Source organism: Lethenteron reissneri, chromosome 10 (assembly GCF_015708825.2).
Source record: "Lethenteron reissneri isolate LAM-NWPU_2019-01 chromosome 10, ASM1570882v1, whole genome shotgun sequence".
NCBI classification, from domain to species: domain Eukaryota; kingdom Metazoa; phylum Chordata; class Hyperoartia; order Petromyzontiformes; family Petromyzontidae; genus Lethenteron; species Lethenteron reissneri.
This window is the reverse complement of record NC_083788.1, coordinates 5,489,243-5,512,956: the sequence shown is the minus strand read 5'-3', so window position 1 is coordinate 5,512,956 and position 23,714 is coordinate 5,489,243. Positions and strand designations below refer to the sequence as shown.

The following is a 23,714-nucleotide window of genomic DNA, read 5'->3' as shown; positions in this document are numbered from 1 at the left end:
CACGACGTTTCGGCCACAACGCAAGCAGCCGTCTTCAGGTGAAAACCAGGCCTGTCGAGGCGACAGCGTCTGGTTTTCACCTGAAGACGGCTGCTTGCGTTGTGGCCAAAACGTCGTGAGAATTATTTTATTATGTTTTATTTTTATTATTTTATTACTTCCCTTCTACGTGACTTTACCGAAAGAACCAAGAAGATTTACTAAACTATTAAACTATTTTTTATTTTACCAGGTAAGGCCCACTGAGCTATATAGCTCTTTTTCAGAAGTGCTGACCACAAATGATAGCACAACGAAGTGGCTCATCATTAGGAAATGTACAGCAGACAAATACTCTAAACGCACGTTTCTAAATGTGGAGGGAAAAACCGGAGGACCAGGAGAAAAATCCACGTGACCACGGGGGAGAACATGCAAACTCCAAATAGAACAGGCATCAGGGTCGGGGTCAAACCCACTTACCCCCTGTATACTAGGCGAGGTAGTTAACATTTTGCCACCGTGGTTGTGTTGTAGAAGTATAAACAAGATGAATTGTTACATCTTGATACGGTAATTTTGCTGTGACGGCTCCACCTGAAGACGGAGGCTTGTGTCGCCTCCGAAACGTCGTGATTTAATTTAGTTGTTTTCTTTTTTAACCTGCGCGACTTTACGAAAACTTCAAATCTAGAATTAAGATGTATTGCGCTTATCATCTACAAAACGAACGTCCTACACACACCTCATTTGATCTATTCTGGAGAAAGAACGGCGGCGACGATGATGATGGTCAACCCTCATCAGAGCACTCGCCACACGTTCACCACACGCTCACCACACGCTCACCACAAGCTCACCACACGCTCACCACACGCTCACCACACGCTCACCACACGCTCGCCACACGCTCACCACACGCTCACCACACGCTCACCACACGCTCGCCACACGCTCGCCACACGCTCGCCACACGCTCACCACACGCTCACCACACGCTCACCACACACTCACCACACTCGCCACACGCTCACCACACGCTCGCCACACGCTCGCCACACGCTCCCCACACGCTCACCACACGCTCCCCACCGAGCCGGCCATTGCGTGACGGTTGCGTAAACCATCACACGAACTCCGGTGAAGCTCGCAGCAGCGGCTTTTAGCTGCCAGCCATCGAACAAAGACGGTCACCGCTTTGCGAGCTTTCAGATCCGCTTCTGCGGCCGTCTGCAGTGCTCTTATCATATTCGGAAGCCACTGGAGCAATGAACTTTGAAATCATCGAGATTGACAACTCGTTTCTTTGAGAACTGCTTTTTTAGTTTCGTTTGTTGCCCTTTCCCCCCCCCCTCATACCTCCGATTAGCACGGTCGGCTACGTTCGGTGCGAATGAAATCCCAACATGCACACACATCCGGACGTTGACTCTCGTGATCGCGAGGCGCGCGGTCAGGTTTCGGTAGGCGCGCAAAAAAAAAAACGCGTTTGACCGTTGCGTCCGCCCCTTCTTGCCGCCTGCAGAAAATCATGCACACGAGAAAGAGACACAAGGAGATGTTGAACCAGCCGTTCATGGACAAAGACACCGTCAAGGTGGACTCGGAGGTAAAGGATGTGAAGTCTCGGCGATCATCGCTGGACGTTGGTGCTGCGGCTGATGCCGCGGTTAGTGTTGTGGGTTTTTTCTGCGTTCGTGGTGGGTTAAGAGCGGAGGTGGCTGTGCTGCCGCTGCTGCTGCTGGTGGTGTTGGCTGCCTGTAAGTAATCCAGCAGGTTTTCCACCTTTTTTCTGGCAACAAAACAGCTGTGTTAAGATGTTTAAACACCAAAATGAAACCTTTTACAAAGAATCATGTCTGCATTAACCACAATACGTGTGGTTTGAATGCAAAAAAAAAATACTCTTGTATATGCATTGTCTTTGAAACTGATTGGTCCACACCAGAGACAGCTTTCTTTGGAGCCTCGTCTCAAAAGGTGTTAGACCAGAGGACACCAAAAGTTGTACAGTACAAAGACAATGCACTATCAGAGTAATGAGAGCTCGGGGTGAGCATCTACATCATGGGAACTCCTTTGCCAGTACCAAAATATGAGAATAGGTTTTCCCTGGCGAAGGTTGGCGGATCACCACGCAGATGCTGCTGCACAACCCCCGTCTTTACGGGATCGACTGTTTGTGTCCGCCCTTTGCACGCGAGATTTTTCTCCGGGCGCTCCGATTTCCTCCCACATTTTTAAACATTTCTTTAATTGACCGAGAACGCCTTCAGATATGGAGGACCATAGAACTCTTGGGCAGTTGTTGGTGCTGGCTCCACTGCGTGGCCGCGGCTGCTGCTGCCTAACTCTTTGGTTCTTTCGGTAAAGTCTCAAATTTAGCATTCTCAGGAAGAACGTAATCAAGCAGTTAGGGTGTTGACTGTTATGTTATCCGACTCTCTGTTGTATTACATTACATTTCTAAGTGTACTAGATTTGTGTTTCTATTTCATTTATACCTGATCATGATTGCTTGTGTCGCAATCGAAACGTCGTATGCTAGTATTTAATTTATTATTTTATCTTTATACGTGACTTTAGCGAAAGAACCAAAGAGTAATTCCTGCAGTCACGAAAGCTCCAAATTAAGTTGGCTGCTGCCTTCACCAGCTCGGCTCGGGTTCCTTCTCGCGCCTTCTGTCCGTTGCTGGATGAACGCCTCCTGAGCATCAGTATCAGGGATATATGGCCAGCGTCGTGGTTATTGTTACGGTTTGTTATTAGGGTCGGTATCGGGGCTGTGGTTAGCGTTTTTTTTTATGGGTTGGCGTCAGCGTTTTTTTGTCGGCGTCATCGTTAGTGTTGACGTTGGGGTCGTGGTGATCGGTCACTCTATCCCAGGGGTCGGCAACCAAAACAACAAGAGGAGCCGATTTTTTTGGGAATTCTGTAAAAAAAAAAAAAAATATTTCAAGAGCCGTCACGAAACGGTCCTTGAAGAGCCACCGCGTGCGGTTCCGGAGCCGCAGTTTGCCGACCCCTCCATGGTGAACTAGACTCCCATGGTAAACTGGACTACCATAGTGAACTGGATTCCCATGGTAAACTAAACTCCCACGGTGAACTGGACTCCCATGGTGAACTGGACTACCATGGTGAACTGGATTCCCATGGTGAACTGGACTACCACGGTGAACTGGACTCCCACGTTAAACTGGGCTACCATGGTGAGCTGGACTCCCATGGTGAACTGGTCAAGAGCCTGCACTGCAGTCCTTAAAGTGCCGCGTGCGGCTCCGAAGCCGCAGGCTGCCGACACGCCGCTCTATACCATCGCCCGTATCGTGTCTCTCATAATCGCTCGGACTGTTGTCGCCAGTGATTGCCCCTAAAGTTGCCCGCGTGTTAGCAAGGCCTTAACGGTGTGGTGGGGGGGCGGGGGGAGAAGGTGGGTAGGGACGGGGGTCGGGGTGCAAGGGGCAAGGGGGTAACGGGAACGCGACGCGCTGCGGTCAGCACACGCCGATCGTAATTCCCAACTCGCGATTATTCCCGCAGGAGCCGCTGCGGAGCAGGACGGCTCAACCTGCGCACGCCGCTCCGCACCCCTCGCACCCACACATGCAGCAGCCGCTGTCCGCCCAGCAGCAGCAGCAGCAGCAACAGCAGCTGCTTCTGCTGTCGCTGCAGCAGCCGCACCCGACGCAGCCACTGATGCAGCAGCAACCGCTCACTCACGCGCTCCACCAGCAGCAGCAGCTGCAGTTGCTGTCGCTCCAGCAAGCGCATCAGCAAGCGCACGCGACGCATCAGGCGCACCCCCTGTTGCCGCCCCCCTACGCCCACGGCGGGGGAGGGGTCCCGCGTATCCCCGGCCTTCACCAGGGCGGCCCCCCCCTCCTCTTCCCCCAAGCGAGCACTCGGCGCCCGCCGGCCTATACCCCGTGCCCCGCCCCCTCTTCCTCCGCCTCCTCTTCCGCCTCCTCCTCGTCCGCTGCTACCTGCTGCTCGGCGGCTGTTGCAGGGCAGCAGCAGAAGCATCAGCAGAAGCAGCAGCAGCAGCAGCTGCCGCCCCCTCTGCCGTTGCGCCCCCCGCGGCGATCGGTGGAGTGCGAGCGGCCCGGGGCGGAGTTGCCGCTGGTCTACCAGGAGGGCGACCTGCAGACGGAGGTGTGATGGTGACGGTGGTGACGGTGGCGGCGGTGACACTGGTAACGGTGATGTTGACGGTGATAACACTGACAATGATGATGATGACGGTGGTGGTGATGGTGGTGATCGTGGTGATGGTGGCGGTGACACTGGTAATGGTGACTGTGGTGGTGGCGGTGACCGTTGTAACACTGGCAGCAACGGCGACAAAAGTGGTGTCGATGGTGATGGGAATGACATTGGTGGTGGTGACGGTGGCGATGACGCCCGGGGATGGTTATAGGAATGGCGATAACAATGTTGATGGTGACAACGATGATAATGATGGTGGTGGTCACGAGAATGGTGGTGGCGATAGCACTGGTCACACTGATGCCGGTGATGGTAGCGACGGTGGGTGATGGCGGTGGTGGCGGCGGCGCATTGATGACGATGGGCATAACAACAGTGGCGGCGGTGATATTGTTGTGGCGTGACCATGGCGACGGTGACGATGGTCGTGGATGCGACGGCGATGACGTGGATAACGACAGCAGCAGCAGCGATGATGGTGATGTTGCTGATAATGACTGATGATGATATGAAGACAACAATGAACCCTCTCTGCTGCTGGTGTGAAGTGATGGTGACGGTGGTCATGGTGGTGACGACGGTGGTGGTGGTGATGGTGACGGTGGTCATGGTGGTGACGACGGTGGTGACGACGGTGGTGGTGACGGTGGTCATGGTGGTGACGACGCTGGTGGTGGTGAATGACGGTGGTGGTGGCGGTGGTCATGGTGGTGATGGTGATGGTGACGGTGGCCATGGTGGTGACGACGGTGGTGGTGACGGTGGTCATGGTGGTGATGGTGGTGACGACGTTGATGGTGACTGTGGTGGTGGCGGTGGTGGTGGTGACGACGGTGGTGGTGGTGATGACGACGGTGGTGGTGGCGGTGACGACGGTGGTGACGACGGTGGTGGTGGTGGTGGCGGTGGTGATGGTGACGACGGTGATGGTGGTCGTGGTGGTGGAGAGGGCAACACGATTGACCGACTCGTACTTTGAGACGGCACATTGCATTGGGGGTCACTCGTAGAACACTGGATATTTTTTGTTATATTATCATATACAATCCATTGTTCATTCGCAGAGTCAAACAGTCTCTTAGCCAGTCTTAAGACGCAGACATGTAGAGTAAACACACGTTTTTATCTGTGTTTGAGGCAATGTTAATGATGATGGTGCCAAGTTGTTTTACAAATCATATCTATATATGTTGCGTGCACTTAATCTACTGTCAAGACGATCGCTTCTATATTTTATTGACCCAGTACAGCAAGTAGGTTGTTCAAGGTTCTCTTGCCATAGTTGAGTTTTGCAAGTTATTCCCGTACCCTACACGTGGCTTTCTCCAGGCACTGCTTATGTTGGTACTAAACGTTCGTCTTCTAAAAGTAATTGGCCAAACATCCCAATGCAAAGATGCTCCTTAATACTGGGTAATAGTTTTTTTTTTATCTGAAAAATTCAATGCTTACGAGATGGATTCCATTACATTTGAATGCAGGCAATTATGCAAATCTGGCATGTCCATTTTATTTTAATTAACATGCCATGGTAGACTTTAATTTGATTCGAATCGTTTTCATTATGAATGTTACTTTGTGTGCATGTCTGTACGTACACGTGTGTGTGTGTGTGTAACCACAGCGGCAGTGAATTGGTTAGCGCTACGAACCCGGCCACCTGAATTCGATTTCCACTCACGGCCAACACCCAGTGACGATTATCTGAATCGGTCCTGGGCTTCCCCTAGGTCGACTCTGCCTCAAATAAATACCTGGTGCAGTGTATAAACATCGCCATTGGGGAGACAAAGGCGGCCGGGCGTGGTAATGGCCACCCACCCCCTCGTGTGCCATGCCGGGTTTCGTAGGTGCTCGCTAACAGCACTTTCCCCAACAGTCTGTTTAGGCTATACGGGGATCTTTGTTTTGTGTGTAAACACACACGTATACGCACAGGATACACACCTACCAATGCTGTGAATGCATCGGTTCCTGTATTGTACATATGTATCAGTGTGTACATATTCTTGTGTATATAGATGTGTACATATCGCTATAGGTTACATGGGGAGCGGTGGAGCAGATGTTCACACACCACACCACGAATCCCGGCAACCCGAGTTCGATTCCTAGCCGCGATGCACGTCACCATTTAGTAACTGCACTGGCCTGGGCCACCGCTAGGTTGACTCTGCCTGAAGTAATACCAGGTGTGGCAGTGCTGTTAGTGGTTGTGGGTCTTGATAATATATCAGCCTTGGGTTGGAGACTAGGTGGCTGGGTGTGTGAGTTGTTTGTGTGTGCGAGTATCTTTGTGTGTGTGTGTAGGGAGCGGCGGCATCGCGGTTAGCGCCACGATGCGCTACGAATCTGGCGACCCGGGTTCGATTCCCGCTCACGGCCAACACCCAGTGACGATCATCTGAACCGTTCCCGGGCCTCCCCTAGGTCGACTTGGCATCAAATGAGTACCTGGTGCGGTGTGTACATCATCGGCACTCGGGAGACAAAGGCGGCCGGGCGTGGTGTTGGCCACCCACCCCCTCGTGTGCCGTGCCATCCTATATAGATGCTCGCTAACAGCACTTGCCCCAACAATCTGTTAAGGCTATAAGGGGCGATCTTTATCTTTGGTGCAGTGCTTTAGCGCACCGCACTACGAACCCAGCGACTCGAATTCAATTTCCACTCTGGTCCTAGACCTCCCTGAAGTTGACTCGACCGGGTTGAACAGCCCGTGCAGTGTCGAAACATCAGCATTGGGGAGACATAGGTGCTCGCTCACAGCACTTGTCCCAAAAGTGTGTTTAGGCTATATGGGGGGGGTCTTTGTCTTTTGTGTGCGAGTGCATGTGTGCATGTGTGCGCGAGTGTGATCTTAGTGGCGGAGTAGGGTCTGAACCTGTCCTGGGGTTCCCCTATGTCAACTCGGCCTTCAATGAGTACCTGGTACCGCTCGCAATGAGTGCGGGTGGCGTGGGTAGAGATTCTCCGGCCGGCCGGTCCGGCGGGCGGGCGGGCGGGTCTGGTTTCGGCCACGTCACTCTCCTCGCGCGTCCTGCCGACCTTAATGGGTGCTCGCCAACAGCCGTAGCTCGGTCCGTCCAGGCTGTTGTGTGGAGATGCTTGTCTTGTGTATGTCAGGCGCACGCGGCCGCACACGCGCGCGCGTGAGTGCGGGTTCCATCGGTTGCGAACGCGGTGACGACGGTGATGATTTGCAACCTCGGGTCGTGATTCACCGTTGGCGTAATTGGCGAGAGCCTTGGGGTGGCAGTCGGTCGCGAATTGTCGGTTAGTCGCCAAATAGTGGTTTGCACATTTTGTTTGTGTTTAATCGCATGTCGTTACGTTATTTGTAGCGTTAATTTATACGTACTGGCGTTACGCGGGCGATCGACCGTTGGATGACACTGCACGTGATGGACGGGGGGGGGGGGTGGAGGTTTCTGTGTCCGGTGAAACGGGAGTTCTCAATCTGACGCGACGACGGTTCTGCATCGGGTGAAATGGCTCGTCATGAGATGGGCCGATGGTTCTGCATCGGATTCAACACCCGTTCTCTGTTCGGTGCCACAGACTCTGTACAACAGCAAGCGTGCTGTATCGGATGAAACGGGGATTCCGTATCGGATGAGACGAGGGTTCTGGATCGGATGAGTGTCCGCCGGTAATGCCATTTTAAACCATAAACTATCTCTTGAACTCCCGAAACCAATCCGGATCAATCCCGAGTCCTTTTTAAAAATCAACATCGATCGATATCCAATCACCAATGCTTGTTGCGGCTCCGGGTATCGGAAACATTTTTTTTTTAACCTTTGCTAAAGAGAGAGTCAAATGTACGTTTGCCACTTTTATCACTTTATTAAAAGAGGATTATAAGGGAGATGTGGAATAAGTAAATAAACACGATTAATAAAAGCTGTACATAGTCATATATATTAATAACTAAATAATAAATCACTTGAAAAAAAAAAACCACGTGGACTGGATTAAATTAAAAGAGCGGTGTTGGCCAAAACAGTTTTTTTTTATGTTTCTTGGTCTCTGTCTCTGTTGTTTATTTCACAGAGTTTGCATTGAGTGTGTGTTTTTACAGATAAAGAGACGGGGGGAGGGGGGGGGAGTAGAACGAGAAGATGCATGGATGGAGAGAGAAAGAGAAGCAGGGAGAGATGGGGAGAGAGAGGAGAGTGTGGAGCGTGTCTTTGAATCCAGAGCGACTGCGAGAGTGTGTCTGTTGATCTGAACAGGTCCTGGGCCTCCCCTAGGTCGACTCAGCCTCCAAATGAGTACCTGGTGCGATGTGTAAACATCGCCACTTAGGGAGACAAAGGCGGCCGGGCGTTGTGTTGGTTACCTACCCCCCTCGTGTACCGTTCCGGCCTTCATAGGTGCTCGCTAACAGCACTTGCCCCTACAGTCTGTTAAGGCTATATGGGGGAGCTTTGTCTTTGTAGCTGCGTGTGTGTACGCTCGAGTGGTAGTGTAGTGGTTTGCGTGCTGCGCTACAAACCCGAGTTCGATTCCCGCTCGCGGGCAACATCAGTGACGATTGTCTGAACCGGCCCTGGGCCTCCCCCTAGGTCAACTCAGCCTCCAAATGAGTACCTGGTGCGATGTGTAAACATCGCCACTTAGGGAGACAAAGGCGGCCGGGCGTGGTGTTGCCCACCCACCCCCTCGTGTGCCGTGCCGGCCTTTATAGGTTCTCGCTAACAGCACTTGCCCCTACAGTCTGTTGCAGGCTATACGGGGGATCTTTATCTTTGCTCGCCTCTGTTTAGCCTACAGAGAGCTCGCGGGAGGCATTATCCAAGAAGAATTGTCAACTAAAGTGGACCCGAAATGTTTCCCCCCCCCCCCCACTCAACCGAGCCCAGAGGGGGGGAGAGCGCGAGTTTGTGACAGACGGAGTGGAGGATGAGAGAGAGAGAGCGAGACCGAGCAGAGAGATTTAGGGAGGGAGACCCGGGGGCATCTTGACAGAACAAAGCTGGGTTCTATTTTCAGAGCCCGCAGCCCCCGGGGCGTCCGAGACGAGAGAGCTTTAAATGAAACACCGCTTCGTCTACCTTCCGGGAAAAAAAGATCCACGTCAGCGCCTCCGTCTAAATGCAACAAAATGTCCCGACGCGCATCGCGGTGTCCCACGTCGGGCCTTAAATGTGTGGCGGGCGTCAGTCGCGGTGACGATGGTCCATAGAACCTGCGGCGCATCGAGGGCAAAAGGTCACCCACGTGGAGCCTCGGCAGACCGCGGGGCAGCTGCTGCTGCTGTTGGCGAGTAGCACACGTGAAGCACCGACCTTTGCCGATCTCGTCAAGGAGCGCAACACGTCTTCACGCAAACAGTGTTCATCCTACTCTTGGGTTTTTTCGGTCAAGTCACGTAGGTAAAAAAATAAATACTAAAAATAAATAATAGAAAAAATAATAGAAATAAAATGTATCTTGATACAGCAGTCGTGCTGTGACGGTTCCACCTGAAGACGGAAGCTTGTGTTGCCTCCGAAACGTCGTGATTTATTATTTTATTTCTATTATTTTTTCTATTATAAATTTTTTACCTACGTGACTTTACCGAAAGAACCTAAGAGTATGAATCCTTGCAGTCACGAAAGCTTCAAATCTAGAATTGTTCATCCTCGCTGTTGCTCATCGAACAAAGACGATCGCCGCATCGCGCGCTTTAAGACGCGCTTCTGCGGCCGTCTGGAACGCGCTCTTCCGATATTCGGAAGCCACTGGGAGCTATATGCACTTTAAAATCTCGATTGAAAACTCGTTTGTCATTAGAACCGCTGGTTGTGTTGAGTTTGCCGTCCTTTCCCCGCAGCGTCCAAATTGGCACGGTCGGCTACGTACGGTGCGAAAGAAGTTCAACATCAGGGTGGGCCAGCACCACGCCCGTGCAGCTGGCGTGCGCACACACGCAGGTGATTCATCTTGACGATCCCAATGTGGTATGTTCATTGACTGGGGTGCTGCTAGGTGGTGCAGGATGAATGGGGGCCACTCCCACAGCGAGAAGTGGACTGGAATGTGGTGTGCGCCGTGGGGTGGAAATTATCGTTGGGCCGTCAATCCTCCGGAAAGATCCAGAAGAAATTACTCCACCCCCCAACCGCTCCTTCCACCCCGCCGGGCATGTGTATGTTGAACTTATTTCGTCCACCGTACATGGCCATCCGTGCTCATCGGAGGAGAAGGTGGGGGGAGAAGGACCGCAAACTAAAAATACAAAAAAATACATGTCGATTTAAAGCTTTCGTGACTGCAGGGATTCATCTTCTTGGTTCTTTCGGTAAAGTCACGTAGAAGGGAAATAACAGAAATAAAACAATAAAATACAATTGTATTTTTTTTTTTAGAACCAAGTAGATACGAAAAAATAAGTTCTGAATAAAAATGAATTGGTCAATCTAGATGATTTAAAAGCGCATAGCTGCTCCAGTGGCTTCCGAAAATCGGTAGGGAAGAGCGTTCCAGACGGCCTTTGAAGCGCGTCTGAATGCGACGTGGTGACCGCCGTCTTTTCTGTATGCAACGTTGGTGGGAGGTTTTGGTTTTTCATTGACAAGTTTGCTTTTTTTTTATCCTTTATATTAAGTTCACTTGCTTGCTTGCTTGCGCGCTTAAGACCATGCAAATCTTTCGGTCGTTTTTTAACCCACTTCCCGTGATCCAATCGAGCTGACATTTTGCACACAGACTCGTTGTGCGTGACAATTTATTTTCGTGAAATTTTTTTTCCATAACTTTACACTTTTTAGGAAAAACATTTTTTGATTTAATTACCAATTGCTTAATGGTGGCAGGCAATCATCTGACCCATAGGTGGCAGCCATCTCAAGCCAGAGGACGAGAGGACTCTCGCCGCCACGCATATAAAGGATTTATAGTGAAAAACTTTGTTTTTACGGGTTAATTATTTTCTTCCCAAACACCCCCCCCCCCCGGCCCCCCCCTCCCCTGTCTGCCTTGGTGGCGAGATGTTAAATACTTCGCCCGGTATACAGGAGGTCGTCGTTTCGATTCCGACCCTGACGCCCGCTGTATAATTCTAGATTTGAAGCTTTCGTGACTGCAAGGATTCATACTCTTAGTTCTTTCGGTAAAGTCACATAGGTAAAAAATGAAATAAAAATTAATAAAAATAAAATAAAAATCACGACGTTTCAGAGGCAACACAAGTCTCCGTCATCAGGTGGGACACCGTCACAGCCAGATTTGCTGCATCAAGTGATGCCTCCGAAACGTCGTGATTTTTATTTTATTTGTATTTATTTTTATTTCATTTTTTACCTACGTGACTTTACCGAAAGAACTAAGAGTATGAAGCCTGCTGTATATTTGGAGTGTGTGTGTTCTCCCCGTGGTCGCGTGGATTTTTCTCCGGGTCCTCCGTTTTTTTTTTCTTCCACCCTCCACATTTAGAACCAACAACAATCGCGCGTTTCTCGAGTAGTTGGCTGCAATTAATTTCCACGTGATGATGATCAGGCACTCTCGTTGAGCCATCATTTGTGATAGCCGGGGTGGCTTCAGAGCATTGGGCCGTACCTGGTCAAATAAAATACATTCATGTAAATATGTTCAATGTTATTTATCTGTATAATATATATATAAATGTATAATATATAAATATTTTCAGTTTTATCGGCTAGATCGAGGGCCGCCTTCAATCATTGCCCCCATGAGCGTGAAACCCTAAAATCTCTGTCGCACCTTCCCAGTTCGCGTCTCTCCACTAATTTCACATCGCTGCGTGTGCGTGCGTGCGCGCGTGCGTGTGTGTGTGCGCGCGTGTGCGTGTGTGTGGGCGCGCGTGCGTGCGTGTGCGTGCGTGCGTGTGTGTGCGTGCGTGCGTGCGTGCGTGCGTGCGTGCGCGCGCGTGCGTGCGTGCGTGCGTGCGCGCGCGCGCGTGCGTGCGCGTGCGTGCGTGTGTGTGCGCGCGTGCATGCGTGCGTGCGTGTGTGCGTGCGTGCGCGCGCGTGCGTGTGCGTGCGTGCGTGCGTGTGTGTGAGCACTTCAAAGCTTTGCCGGAGCTATGTTGGGGAGAGGGGGGGACATGATGCAATATTAACACGTTTCAATTTTTGATCTGCACATCGTATATTTAATTCGTTTTTCCAAAAATTGGGGAGACGAAAAAAATCCGCCTTCAACTTTTTGGCGGAAGTTGTCACTATGAAAGCAAAATGCTTGTTCAATGCTTGTAATATCGCTCCCGTATTTCACACGGAATTATTCAAGCATCGCGATCATTAAATGCGGGAGTTGCACGTGTAAAGATTGACGTCTCTTCGTCTCCCAGACAGCAGTGACAAAGCCAAGCCTCAGGCGGTCACACATAGCTCAGTTGGTGGGACCACCTTCTTGGTTCTTTCGGTAAAGTCACGTAGAATGGAAATAATAAAATAACAAAAATAAGCATAATAAAATAATTCTCACGACGTTTCGGCCACAACGCAAGCAGCCGTCCTCAGGTGAAGACCAGGTCTGTCGGGGAGACAGACATTCAGACGCTGTCTCCCCGACAGACCTGGTCTTCACCTGAGGATGGCTGCTTGCGTTGTGGCCGAAACGTCGTGAGAATTATTTTATGTTTTATTTTTACTATTTTATTATTTCCCTTCTACGTGACTTCGCCGAAAGAACCAAGAAGACTTCTGCGCCTATTTCTCAATATTCATTCGCGATTCACCCACCGAGTGGATTTCCCACACATCATGGAACAGGTCTGTCGGAAAGACAGCGTCTGAATGAAACCACCACCAGGCTTGGCAGCGTCTATTTAAGCTGCTGGGTTGGAGGGCCACCGTTGAGTCCGTGGTGAAACCCGAGGGAGCGAGCCGACTCGAATCGGGCACTTGAATTCAAATCCTGACGAACACAACACGGATCACGAGCGTTGCCACATCGTGAGCTGTCGGCGATCCATCTTGTCCCCCTTCCCTTAACTCACTCCACCTCTCGTCGACACCACTTTCACTCGAGTGCCTGCGCCTCTCCCTCTCGTCTGCATCCCCTCCCCTCGCCTCTCGTCTCGCCACATCTCCATGTGTGTGTCTGCGTTTCGCTCATCTCACGACATCTTTCTCTTGTCTGTACCCCCTCTGTCATCTCGCTCGAAGTGTATTTAATGAAAGAGGGGTGTTGGAGGGTGACCCCCCCTCTCACTCCAATATATGATCTGCTTCGGGAACCCAAAAATACAGAAACCACCACTGCCAAACTCTTCTCACTGGCATCTGCATCATCATCATCAGCCATGGTCAGTCCACTGCTGGATGAAGGCCTCCACAAGCCTCGATCATCATCAGCCATGGTCAGTCCACTGCTAGATGAAGGCCTCTCCAACCCTCGATCATCATCAGTCATGGTCAGTCCACTGCTGAATGAAGGCCTCTCCAAGCCTCGATCATCATAAGCCATGGTCAGTCCACTGCTGGATGAAGGCCTCTCCAAGCCTCGATCTTCCTCAGCCATGGTCAGTCTACTGCTGGATGAAGGCCTCCCCAAGCCTCGATCATCATCAGCCATGGTCAGTCCACTGCTAAATGAAGGCCTCTCCAAGTCTCGATCATCATCAGCCATGGTCAGTCCACTGCTGAATGAAGGCCTCCACAACCCTCAATCATCATCAGCCATGGTCAGTCCACTGCTGGATGAAGGCCTCTCCAAGCCTCGATCATCATCAGCCATGGTCAGTCCACTGCTGGATGAAGGCCTCTCCAAGCCTCGATCATCATCAGCCATGGTCAGTCCACTGCTGGATGAAGGCCTCTCCAAGCCTCGATCATCATCAGCCATGGTCAGTCCACTGCTGGATGAAGGCCTCCCATTAAGGCCGGAACGGCGCACGAGGCGGGGTGAGTTGATGTGGCCATCACCTCGCCCGGCCGCCTTTGTCTTCACGATAATGATGATCGTTATGCTGCTCATGATAATACAAATTCTGCTGACACTGCTGCCGCTGATGATACTGCTGCTGATGATGGCACTGCTGACGCTGCGGCTGATGATGATACTACTGACATTGCTGCTGCTGATGCTGCTGATGATTGTGTTATAATGCTGCTGATTTAATTATGATGATGATGCTTCTGCTGTTATTGATGACAGTAATGTGGCTCATGAAATTGTTCAGGCAGTAGTTATAATACAACTGTTGATAATGCTGCTAAAGAGGATATATTCTACTGCGGCTAACATTGCTAATACTGATGAAGATACTATTAAGTCAGAACGCTGCCGCAGATAAATCTGACGCTGCTGATGATAATGTTGCTTTTAATGATCTGTGGTTATAAATCTACTTCTGTTCCTGATAAACTGATAATGAATATTGCTGCCATAATAATACTACTGCTGCTGATGATAGTTGAAACGCGGCGACTGACACTGCTGATGATAACGCCGTTGCTGCTGATGTCCCTGATGATTATAATGCTTCGAGTTGGAATTCTGCTGTTGCTGCTGCTGCTGATGACGATGATGCTGATGATGCTGCTGATTAGACTTTGCCGTTGCACTCGGCTGTGTACATCGGGCTGACATTGCATGCAAAGTCAGTCCAGCTTGCTATTTACATTCTATTATTTAATCCAACGCACAAAGATCCCCCGTATAGCCTCGACAGAATGTTTGGCCAGGTGCCGTGAGTCGGCACGGTACACGAGGCGGTGTGGGTGGTCAGCACCACCCACGCCCGACCGCCTTTGTCTCCCCAGTGGCGATGTTCACTGCACACCGCGCCAGAATGTGAACATTAACACTGGAGGAATCCGATGAGCCGTAAATCGGGTTCAGAACGTAACAACAACGAACGCGACATAAAAAAACACGACGGGAGTGCAAAGTATAGGCTAGGTAAACAAATCACTTTAAAATAGACACGAAAATAACTAAACATTTTCTTTTTTGTATCTTACCCGGTAAAAAGGCTCACGGAGCTATGAGCTTATTTTTGCAGAAGCCGTCACAAAACGACACCTCAACGAAAGTGGCTTTCAGGCGCTCATTTTTAGGCCGAGCCGACCTAGGGGCAGACCCGGGACCGATTCGGGAGAACAACAGATGGACAGACGCGGTACGTACGCAGAGGCTCCCGAATCGCATCAAATCGCATCACGCCGGTAACGCGCACTGCACTCTCTTCATTTGTCTTGTTACCATGACGACACCCCCCCCGATACCCCCCCCCCCCTTTGTGCCCCCCCCCCCTGCCCCCCAGACCCCCCCCAATGGAGTTAACAAACAGAACACGCAGCGCGAGCGGAGATGTTAACAAGGCGACGGGATTAGAGCGGAGATGGGATCTGATGGATTGGGTGGCACGGGGTCTCGATCCCGCCCGTCGCCTCCGGAATCACGGACGCGGCTCACGATCGCAGTCGTGGATCCCGACACTCGCAGAGCTACTGACGGGCTCCTAACACTGGCACGGGTACTAGCACTGGCACGGTTCCTAACACTGGCACGGGTACTAGCACTGGCACAGTTCCTAGCACTGGCACGGCTCCTAACACTGGCACGGGTACTAGCACTGGCACAGTTCCTAGCACTGGCACGGCTCCTAACACTGGCACGGGTCCTAACACTGGCACAGGTCCTAACACTGGCACGGGTACTAGCACTGGCACAGTTCCTAGCACTGGCACGGCTCCTAACACTGGCACGGGTCCTAACACTGGCACGGGTCCTAACACTGGCACGGGTCCTAACACTGGCACGGGTCCTAACACTGGCACGGGTCCTAACACTGGCACGGTTCCTAGCACTGGCACGGCTCCTACCACTGGCACGGGTCCTAACACTGGCACGGGTACTAGCACTGGCACGGTTCCTAGCACTGGCACGGGTACTAGCACTGGCACAGTTCCTAGCACTGGCACGGGTCCTAACACTGGCACGGGTACTAGCACTGGCACGGTTCCTAGCACTGGCACGGGTACTAGCACTGGCACAGTTCCTAGCACTGGCACGGGTCCTAACACTGGCACGGGTACTAGCACTGGCACGGTTCCTAGCACTGGCACGGGTACTAGCACTGGCACGGGATCTAACACAGGCACGGCTGTTAACTCTGGCACGGGTCCTAACACTGGCACGGGTCCTAACACTGGCACGGGTACTAGCACTGGCACGGGATCTAACACAGGCACGGCTGTTAACTCTGGCACGGGTCCTAACACTGGCACGGGTCCTAGCACTGGCACGGCTCCTAAAACTGGGACGGGTCCTCACACTGGCACGGGTCCTAACACCGGCACGGGTCCTAGCAGTGGCACGGCTCCTAAAACTGGGACGGGTCCTCACACTGGCACGGGTCCTAGCACTGGCACGGGTCCTAGCACTGGCACAGTTCCTAGCACTGGCACGGGTCGTAACACTGGCACGGGTCCTAGCACTGGCACGGGTCGTAACACTGGCACGGGTCCTAGCACTGGCACAGTTCCTAACACTGGCACGGGTCCTAGCACTGGCACGGGTCCTAACACTGGCACGGCTCCTAGCACTGGCACGGGTCGTAACACTGGCACGGGTCCTAACACTGGCACGGGTCCTAACACTGGCACGGGTCCTAACACTGGCAAGGGTACTAACACTGGCACGGGTTCTAGCGCTGGCACGGCTCCTAGCACTGGCACGGGATCTAACACTGGCACGGGTCGTAACACTGGCACGGGTCCTAACGCTGGCACGTGTCCTAACACTGGCACGGCTCCTAGCACTGGCACGGCTCTTAACACTGGCACGGCTCTTAACACTGGCACGGCTCCTAACACTGGCACGGCTCTTAACACTGGCACAGGTCCTAACACTGGCAAGACTCCTAGCACTGGCACGGCTCTTAACACTGGCACAGGTCCTAACACTGGCAAGACTCCTAGCACTGGCACGGCTCTTAACACTGGCACGGCTCTTAACACTGGCACGGCTCCTAACACTGGCACGGCTCCTAGCACTGGCACGGCTCTTAACACTGGCACGGCTCCTAACACTGGCACGGCTCCTAGCACTGGCACGGCTCTTAACACTGGCACGGCTCCTAACACTGGCACGGCTCCTAACACTGGCACGGCTCCTAACACTGACACGGCTCTTAACACTGGCACGGCTCTTAACACTGGCACGGCTCCTAACACTGGCACGGCTCCTAACACTGGCACGGGTCCTAACACTGGCACGGCTCCTAACACTGGCACGGGTCCTAACACTGGCACGGCTCCTAGCACTGGCACGGCTCCTAACACTGGCACGGCTCCTAACACTGGCACGGCTCCTAACACTGGCACGGGTCCTAACACTGGCACGGCTCCTAGCACTGGCACGGCTCCTAACACTGGCACGGCTCCTAGCACTGGCACGGCTCTTAACACTGGCACGGCTCCTAACACTGGCACGGCTCCTAACACTGGCACGGCTCCTAACACTGGCACGGCTCCTAACACTGACACGGCTCTTAACACTGGCACGGCTCTTAACACTGGCACGGGTCCTAACACTGGCACGGGTCCTGGCACGGGTCCTAGTGCTGGCACGGCTACGAACACTGGCACGGCTCCTAACTGCCGTAGCTCCTGCGAGCATACAGTGAGGGAAAAAAGTATTTGATCCCCTGCTGATTTTGTACGTTTTCCCACTGACAAAGAAATGATGAGTCTATAATTTTAATGGAAGGTTTATTTGAACAGTGAGAGACAGAATTACAACAACAAAATCCAGAAAAACGCATATCAAAAATGTTAGAAATTGATTTGCATTTTTATGAGGGAAATAAGTATTTGACCCCCTCTCAATCAGAAAGATTTCTGGCTCCCAGGTGTCTTTTATACAGGTAACGAGCTAAGATTAGGAGCACACTCTTAAAGGGAGTGCTCCTAATCTCAGCTTGTTACCTGTATAAAAGACACCTGCTCACAGAAGCAATCAATCAATCAGATTCCAAACTCTCCACCATGGCCAAGACTAAAGAGCTCTCCAAGGATGTCAGGGACAAGATTGTAGACATACACGAGGCTGGAATGGGCTACAAGACCATCGCCAAGCAGCTTTGTGAGAAGGTGACAACAGTTGGTGCGATTATTCGCAAATGGAAGAAACACAAACGAACTGTCAATCTCCCTCAGCCTGGGGCTCCATGCAAGATCTCACCTCGTGGAGTTGCAATGATCATGAGAACGGTGAGGAATCAGCCCAGACCTACACGGGAGGATCTTGTCAATGATCTAAAGGCAGCTGGGACCATAGTCACCAAGAAAACAGTTGGTAACACACTACACCGTGAAGGACTGAAATCCTGCAGCACCCGCAAGGTCCCCCTGCTCAAGAAAGCACATATACATGCCCGTCTGAAGTTTGCCAATGAACATCTGAATGATTCAGAGGACAACTGGGTGAAAGTGTTGTGGTCAGATGAGACCAAAATGGAGCTCTTTGGCATCAACTCAACTCGCCGTGTTTGTAGAAGGAGGAATGCTGCCTATGACCCCAAGAACACCATCCCCACCGTCAAACATGGAGGTGGAAACATTATGCTTTGGGGGTGATTTTCTTTTAAGGGGACAGGACAACTTGACCACATCAAAGGGACGATGGACGGGGGCCATGTACCGTCAAATCTTGGGTGAGAACCTCCTTCCCTCAGCCAGAGCATTTAAAATGGGTCGTGGATGGGTATTCCAGTATGACAATGACCCAAAACACACGGCCAAGGCGACAAAGGAGTGGCTCAAAAAGAAGCACATTAAGGTCCTGGAGTGGCCTAGCCAGTCTCCAGACCTTAATACCATAGAAAATCTGTGGAGGGAGCTGAAGGTTCGAGTTGCCAAACGTCAGCCTCGAAACCTTAATGACTTGGAGAAGATCTGCAAAGAGGAGTGGGACAAAATCCCTCCTGAGATGTGTGCAAACCTGGTGGCCAACTACAAGAAACGTCTGACATCTGTGATTGCCAACAAGGGTTTTGCCACCAATTACTAAGTCATGTTTTGCAGAGGGGTCAAATACTTTTTTCCCTCAATAAAATGCAAATCAATTTATAACATTTTTGACATGCGTTTTTCTGGATAGTTTTGTTGTTATTCTGTCTCTCGCTGTTCAAATAAACCTACCATTAAAATTATAGACTGATAATTTATTTGTCAGTGGGCAAACGTACAAAATCAGCAGGGGATCAAATACTTTTTTCCCTCACTGTAGATCCTGTTTCTAACACTGCCGCAGCGATTCATGGTGACATCGCCCCTAGCACTGACATAGCTCCTAAAACTGACGTAGAGCTTCACACACCGAAGTAAAACCCATTAAAAACCCATAAACTACTTTTTATTTCACCAGGTAAGGACAACTGAGCCATATAGCTCTTTTTAAATCCTTTAAATTAAGTTCACTTGCTTGCTTGCGCGCTTACGACCGTGCAAATCTTTCGGTCGTTTTTTAACCCACTTCCCGTGATCCAATCGAGCTGACATTTTGCACACAGACTCGTTGTGCGTGACAAGTTATTTTTCTGAAAAAAACATTCCAATACTTTCCACTTTTTAGGAAAAAAAAATGTCATATTTAATTTAAAATACCAATGTGATAAAAATGAAACTCTTACTCAAGAAAAACAGAAATGAATAATAAAATAAAACCGATGCCACGCATATAAAGGATGTATAGTGAAACACTTTGTTTTTACGGGTTCAGTTTTTCACAAGCGACCTGGCCACAAATGATAGCTCATACAAGGTAGCTTATCACGTGGACATTTATAGCAGTCAAATACTCTAAACGCGTGCCTTCGAAATGTGGAGGGGAAAAGCCGGATGACCCAGAGAAAAATCCACGCGACTTCGGGGGGGGGGGGGGGGAGGAGGCATTCATCCAGCAGTGGACCGAGCACGGCTCCCAACGAGTATTACACGTGGGATGTGTCGTGCGACTGGCCTCCAGCCAACGGGGATGAGCGCCACCCCACGCGAATACTTCACCGCGCGGGTCTTGAACGCACGCGAAGAGATGGAGCGACATTGCCATCTGGTGGTGGATCCAAGCGACGAGCAAAGGGGAAAGGCGCAGCCGTGTAATGTCAAGCTGACGCCACCGTCGACGGATGGCCTCGTGACAAGAGGGAAGCTCTAGAGCAGTGTTCTTAGGTTTTTTCGGTGAAGTCACGTAGGTAAAAAAATTTAAATTAATAAAAGTAAAATAGAACAAAATAAAAAAATCACGACGTTTCGGAAGCAATACAAGCCTCCCGTCTTCAGGTGGAACCGTCACAGCCACGACACACCTGAAGACGGAGGCTTGTGTTGCTTCCGAAACGTCGTGATTTTTTATTTTGTTTTATTTTACTTTTATTAATTTACAATTTTTTACTTACGTGACTTTACCGAAAAAAAACCTAAGAATATGAATCCTTGCAGTCACGAAAGCTTCAAATCTAGAATTTAGAGCAGTGGTTCATCTTTTTAAATCCTTTATATTAAGTTCGCTTGCTTGCTTGCTTGCGTGCTTGCGTGCTTGCTTGCTTACGACCGTGCAAATCTTTCGGTCGTTTTTTAACCCACTTCCCGTGATCCAATCGAGCAGACATTTTGCATACAGACTCGTTGTGCGAGACAATTAATGTTAGTGAATTTTTTTTTCCAAAATGTTACACTGTTTAAGGAAAACAAATTAAATATTTAATTACCAATTGCTTAATACTGGCAGACAATCATCTGACCCATAGGTGGCAGCCATCTCAAGCCAGAGGACGAGAGGACTCTAGCCGCCACGCATATAAAGGATTTATAGTGAAAAACTTTGTTTTTACGGGTTATACTTATTCTTCTGAGCCTGGGATCACTGTGGGTGCGAGATGCCCTTTCCGGGGGATGCGAGACACGGACACATTTTATCAGAAGGCAAATCATCGAACACACAAATGAAGCCACGCGCATGTTAAGTACATGTTATGTTTCGATTTAAAGCTTTCGTGACTGCAGGGATTCATCTTCTTGGTTCTTTCGGTAAAGTCACGTAGAAGGGAAGTAATAAAATAATAAAAATAAAACATAATAAAATAATTCTCACGACGTTTCGGCCACAACGCCAGCAGCCGTCCTCAGGTGGAGAACAGATCCACCTGAGACGGAATCTACTTGACAGACCTGTTCTCCACCTGAGGACGGCTGCTTGCGTTGTGGCCGAAACGTCGTGAGAATTATTTTATTATGTTTTATATTAATTATTTTATTACTTCCCTTCTACGTGACTTTACCGAAAGAACCAAGAAGATGGCTAAACCAATACACTTTTCGAAATCACCAAAATAAAGCCATGAAAGCAATGAAACAGTGATCATAGGAACTGTGACGGAATTTTCACAATAAATGGCATAAACAACATGCACCACCAAAACCGTGCAGCCATAATTCTAGATTTGAAGCTTTCGTGACTGCAAGGATTCATATTCTTAGGTTTTTTCGGTAAAGTCACGTAGGTAAAACATTAAAATTACTAAAAGTAAAATAAAATAAACGTCGTGATTTTTCTTTTATTTTACTTTTATTAATTTTAATGTTTTACCTACGTGACTTTACCGAAAAAACCTAAGAACCTGCAGCCATAGCTGGCAGCATGCGTACAGCGTGACGACGCACCGGGGGATCCTCATTGAAGCAGGACCTCACGGTGACCGCCGTGAGCTGCAGACCTCTCCATCACAACAGTAGTAGGTCTTTACCCTTTTAAACTGGTACAAAACTGACACCTTTTTTCAAGGCATCATGTTTGCAATAACCACAACACAATATTCTTAGGTATTTTCAGTAAAGTCACGTAGGTAAAACATTAAAATTAATAAAAGTTAAATAAAATAAAAATCACGACGTTTCGGAGGCAACACAAGCCTCCGTCATCAGGTGGAACCGTCACAGCCAGATTTGCTGCATCACTTGATGTATTAATTTTAATGTTTTACCTACGTGACTTTACTGAAAACACCTAAGAATATGAATCCTTGCAGTCACGAAAGCCTCAAATCTAGAACCACAACACAAGTAGTCTCCATCACACGAGCTGCGCTCAGATTCAGCGGCACGCTTCACCGTTCGACTGTGCGACGGTGGTGACGCCACCACGAGTCGCAATCGTTTTGATGGCACCGGGAAGACGGATCGAGGACGAGTTCCGATCACGTCTGGAGGCAACGAGTAGGAAACGTCGCCCTTTGGAACACGGGAGCCGAGACAATCGTCGTCAGGCCGGGGCGCTGCTGCTCTACGGCAACAGACGGCGGGAAGTGTCCCCGTGTTCAGCCGCTCATGTTAGACCAGAGGTCGCAAACGGGTTTTGATTCCTTACCCGTACCCGGCCGCACCAGGGTCGAAAACGGGTACCCGTACCCTACCCGTACCCGGCCGGGAATCGGGTAGGGTACGGGTATTTGGTACCTGATTGCGACCTCTGGGATGAAGCCATGTTGCAGGCGCGGGTGGGTTGATTCTAGGAACTTGAATTGTGAGAAGAGACAAGACGTTGGGAAATGAGTGACAAACGGTGACTCACCAGTGACTCACGGCCTATCCGTACCCGTACCCGGCCACACCAGGGTCGCAAACTGGTACCCTACCCGTACCCGGCCGGGTACGGGTAGCCGGGTATCGGGTAGGGTACGGGTATCGGGTACCCGGTTGCGACCTCTGTGTTAGACGTTCCTTCTTGCGACCGATTCGACATCACCGACAATCTTGATTTGAAGCTTTCGTGACTGCAGGGATTCATCTTCTTGGTTCTTTCGGTAAAGTCACGTAGAAGGGAAATAATACAAATACAACATTTTATTATTATGTTTTATTTTTATTATTTTATTATTTCCCTTCTACGTGACTTTACCGAAAGAACCAAGAAGATATTTCGCTAAAGTCACGTAGGTAGAAAAATAATAATAGATCACGACGTTTAGATCGCATCACAGCAAGAAAAAACTGCTACTTTTATTAATTTAAATTTTCATTTGCTACTTTTATTAATTTTACTTTTTTACCTACGTGACTTTACCGAGTAAACTTAAGAATATGCTACTTCAGCAGTTTTTTCTTTGCTGTGGTTATCCCACCTGATGACGATCGCTTGTGTTGCGATCGAAACGTCGTGATCTATTATTTTTCTTCCTACGTGATTTTGACCATCACCACCAACCCCGTGAGATTTTCCTATCGGGGGTTGCGAATCGGGGGGGGGGGGGGGGGAGGGAAATAAATAATAATTATTGCGAATATAACCGCGCACCACTGCAGTGTACCGCCAATACGTGAATTCGGCCTACTCTTCCATTGCTGGCCACACCTCTTGGACACTTGGAGGAGGTACCCACACTTTACCCCACCACACGTGTTTATCCATTCATCCTCCATGCACGCTGGCCATTTAATTTTCTTCAACTGCCGCTCCGGGAGATACAATCGATCCGGCGCCCACGTGGTGCACTGCTCACTGCGTGATACCAAAGCTGCCCAGCCCAGTTAGAATCTCGACCACGGCTGACATCGGTAGTG

The 23,714-nt window shown here is 50.2% G+C and overlaps 1 protein-coding gene across 2 annotated transcripts in view; it reads left to right on the top strand.

Annotated features, from left to right (window-relative positions):
- LOC133340835 (uncharacterized) overlaps nt 1-7,180 on the top strand; it is a 30,683-nt gene extending 23,503 nt beyond the window's left edge. For both annotated transcript variants that reach the window (XM_061549260.1, XM_061549261.1), the window contains 2 exons: nt 1,505-1,588; nt 3,523-7,180. In XM_061549260.1, coding sequence (XP_061405244.1) covers nt 1,505-1,588; nt 3,523-4,140 — 702 coding nt within the window. In that variant the 3' untranslated portion in view covers nt 4,141-7,180. The remainder of the gene's footprint in view (nt 1-1,504; nt 1,589-3,522) is intronic.
- The last annotated feature ends 16,534 nt before the right edge of the window (nt 7,181-23,714 follow it).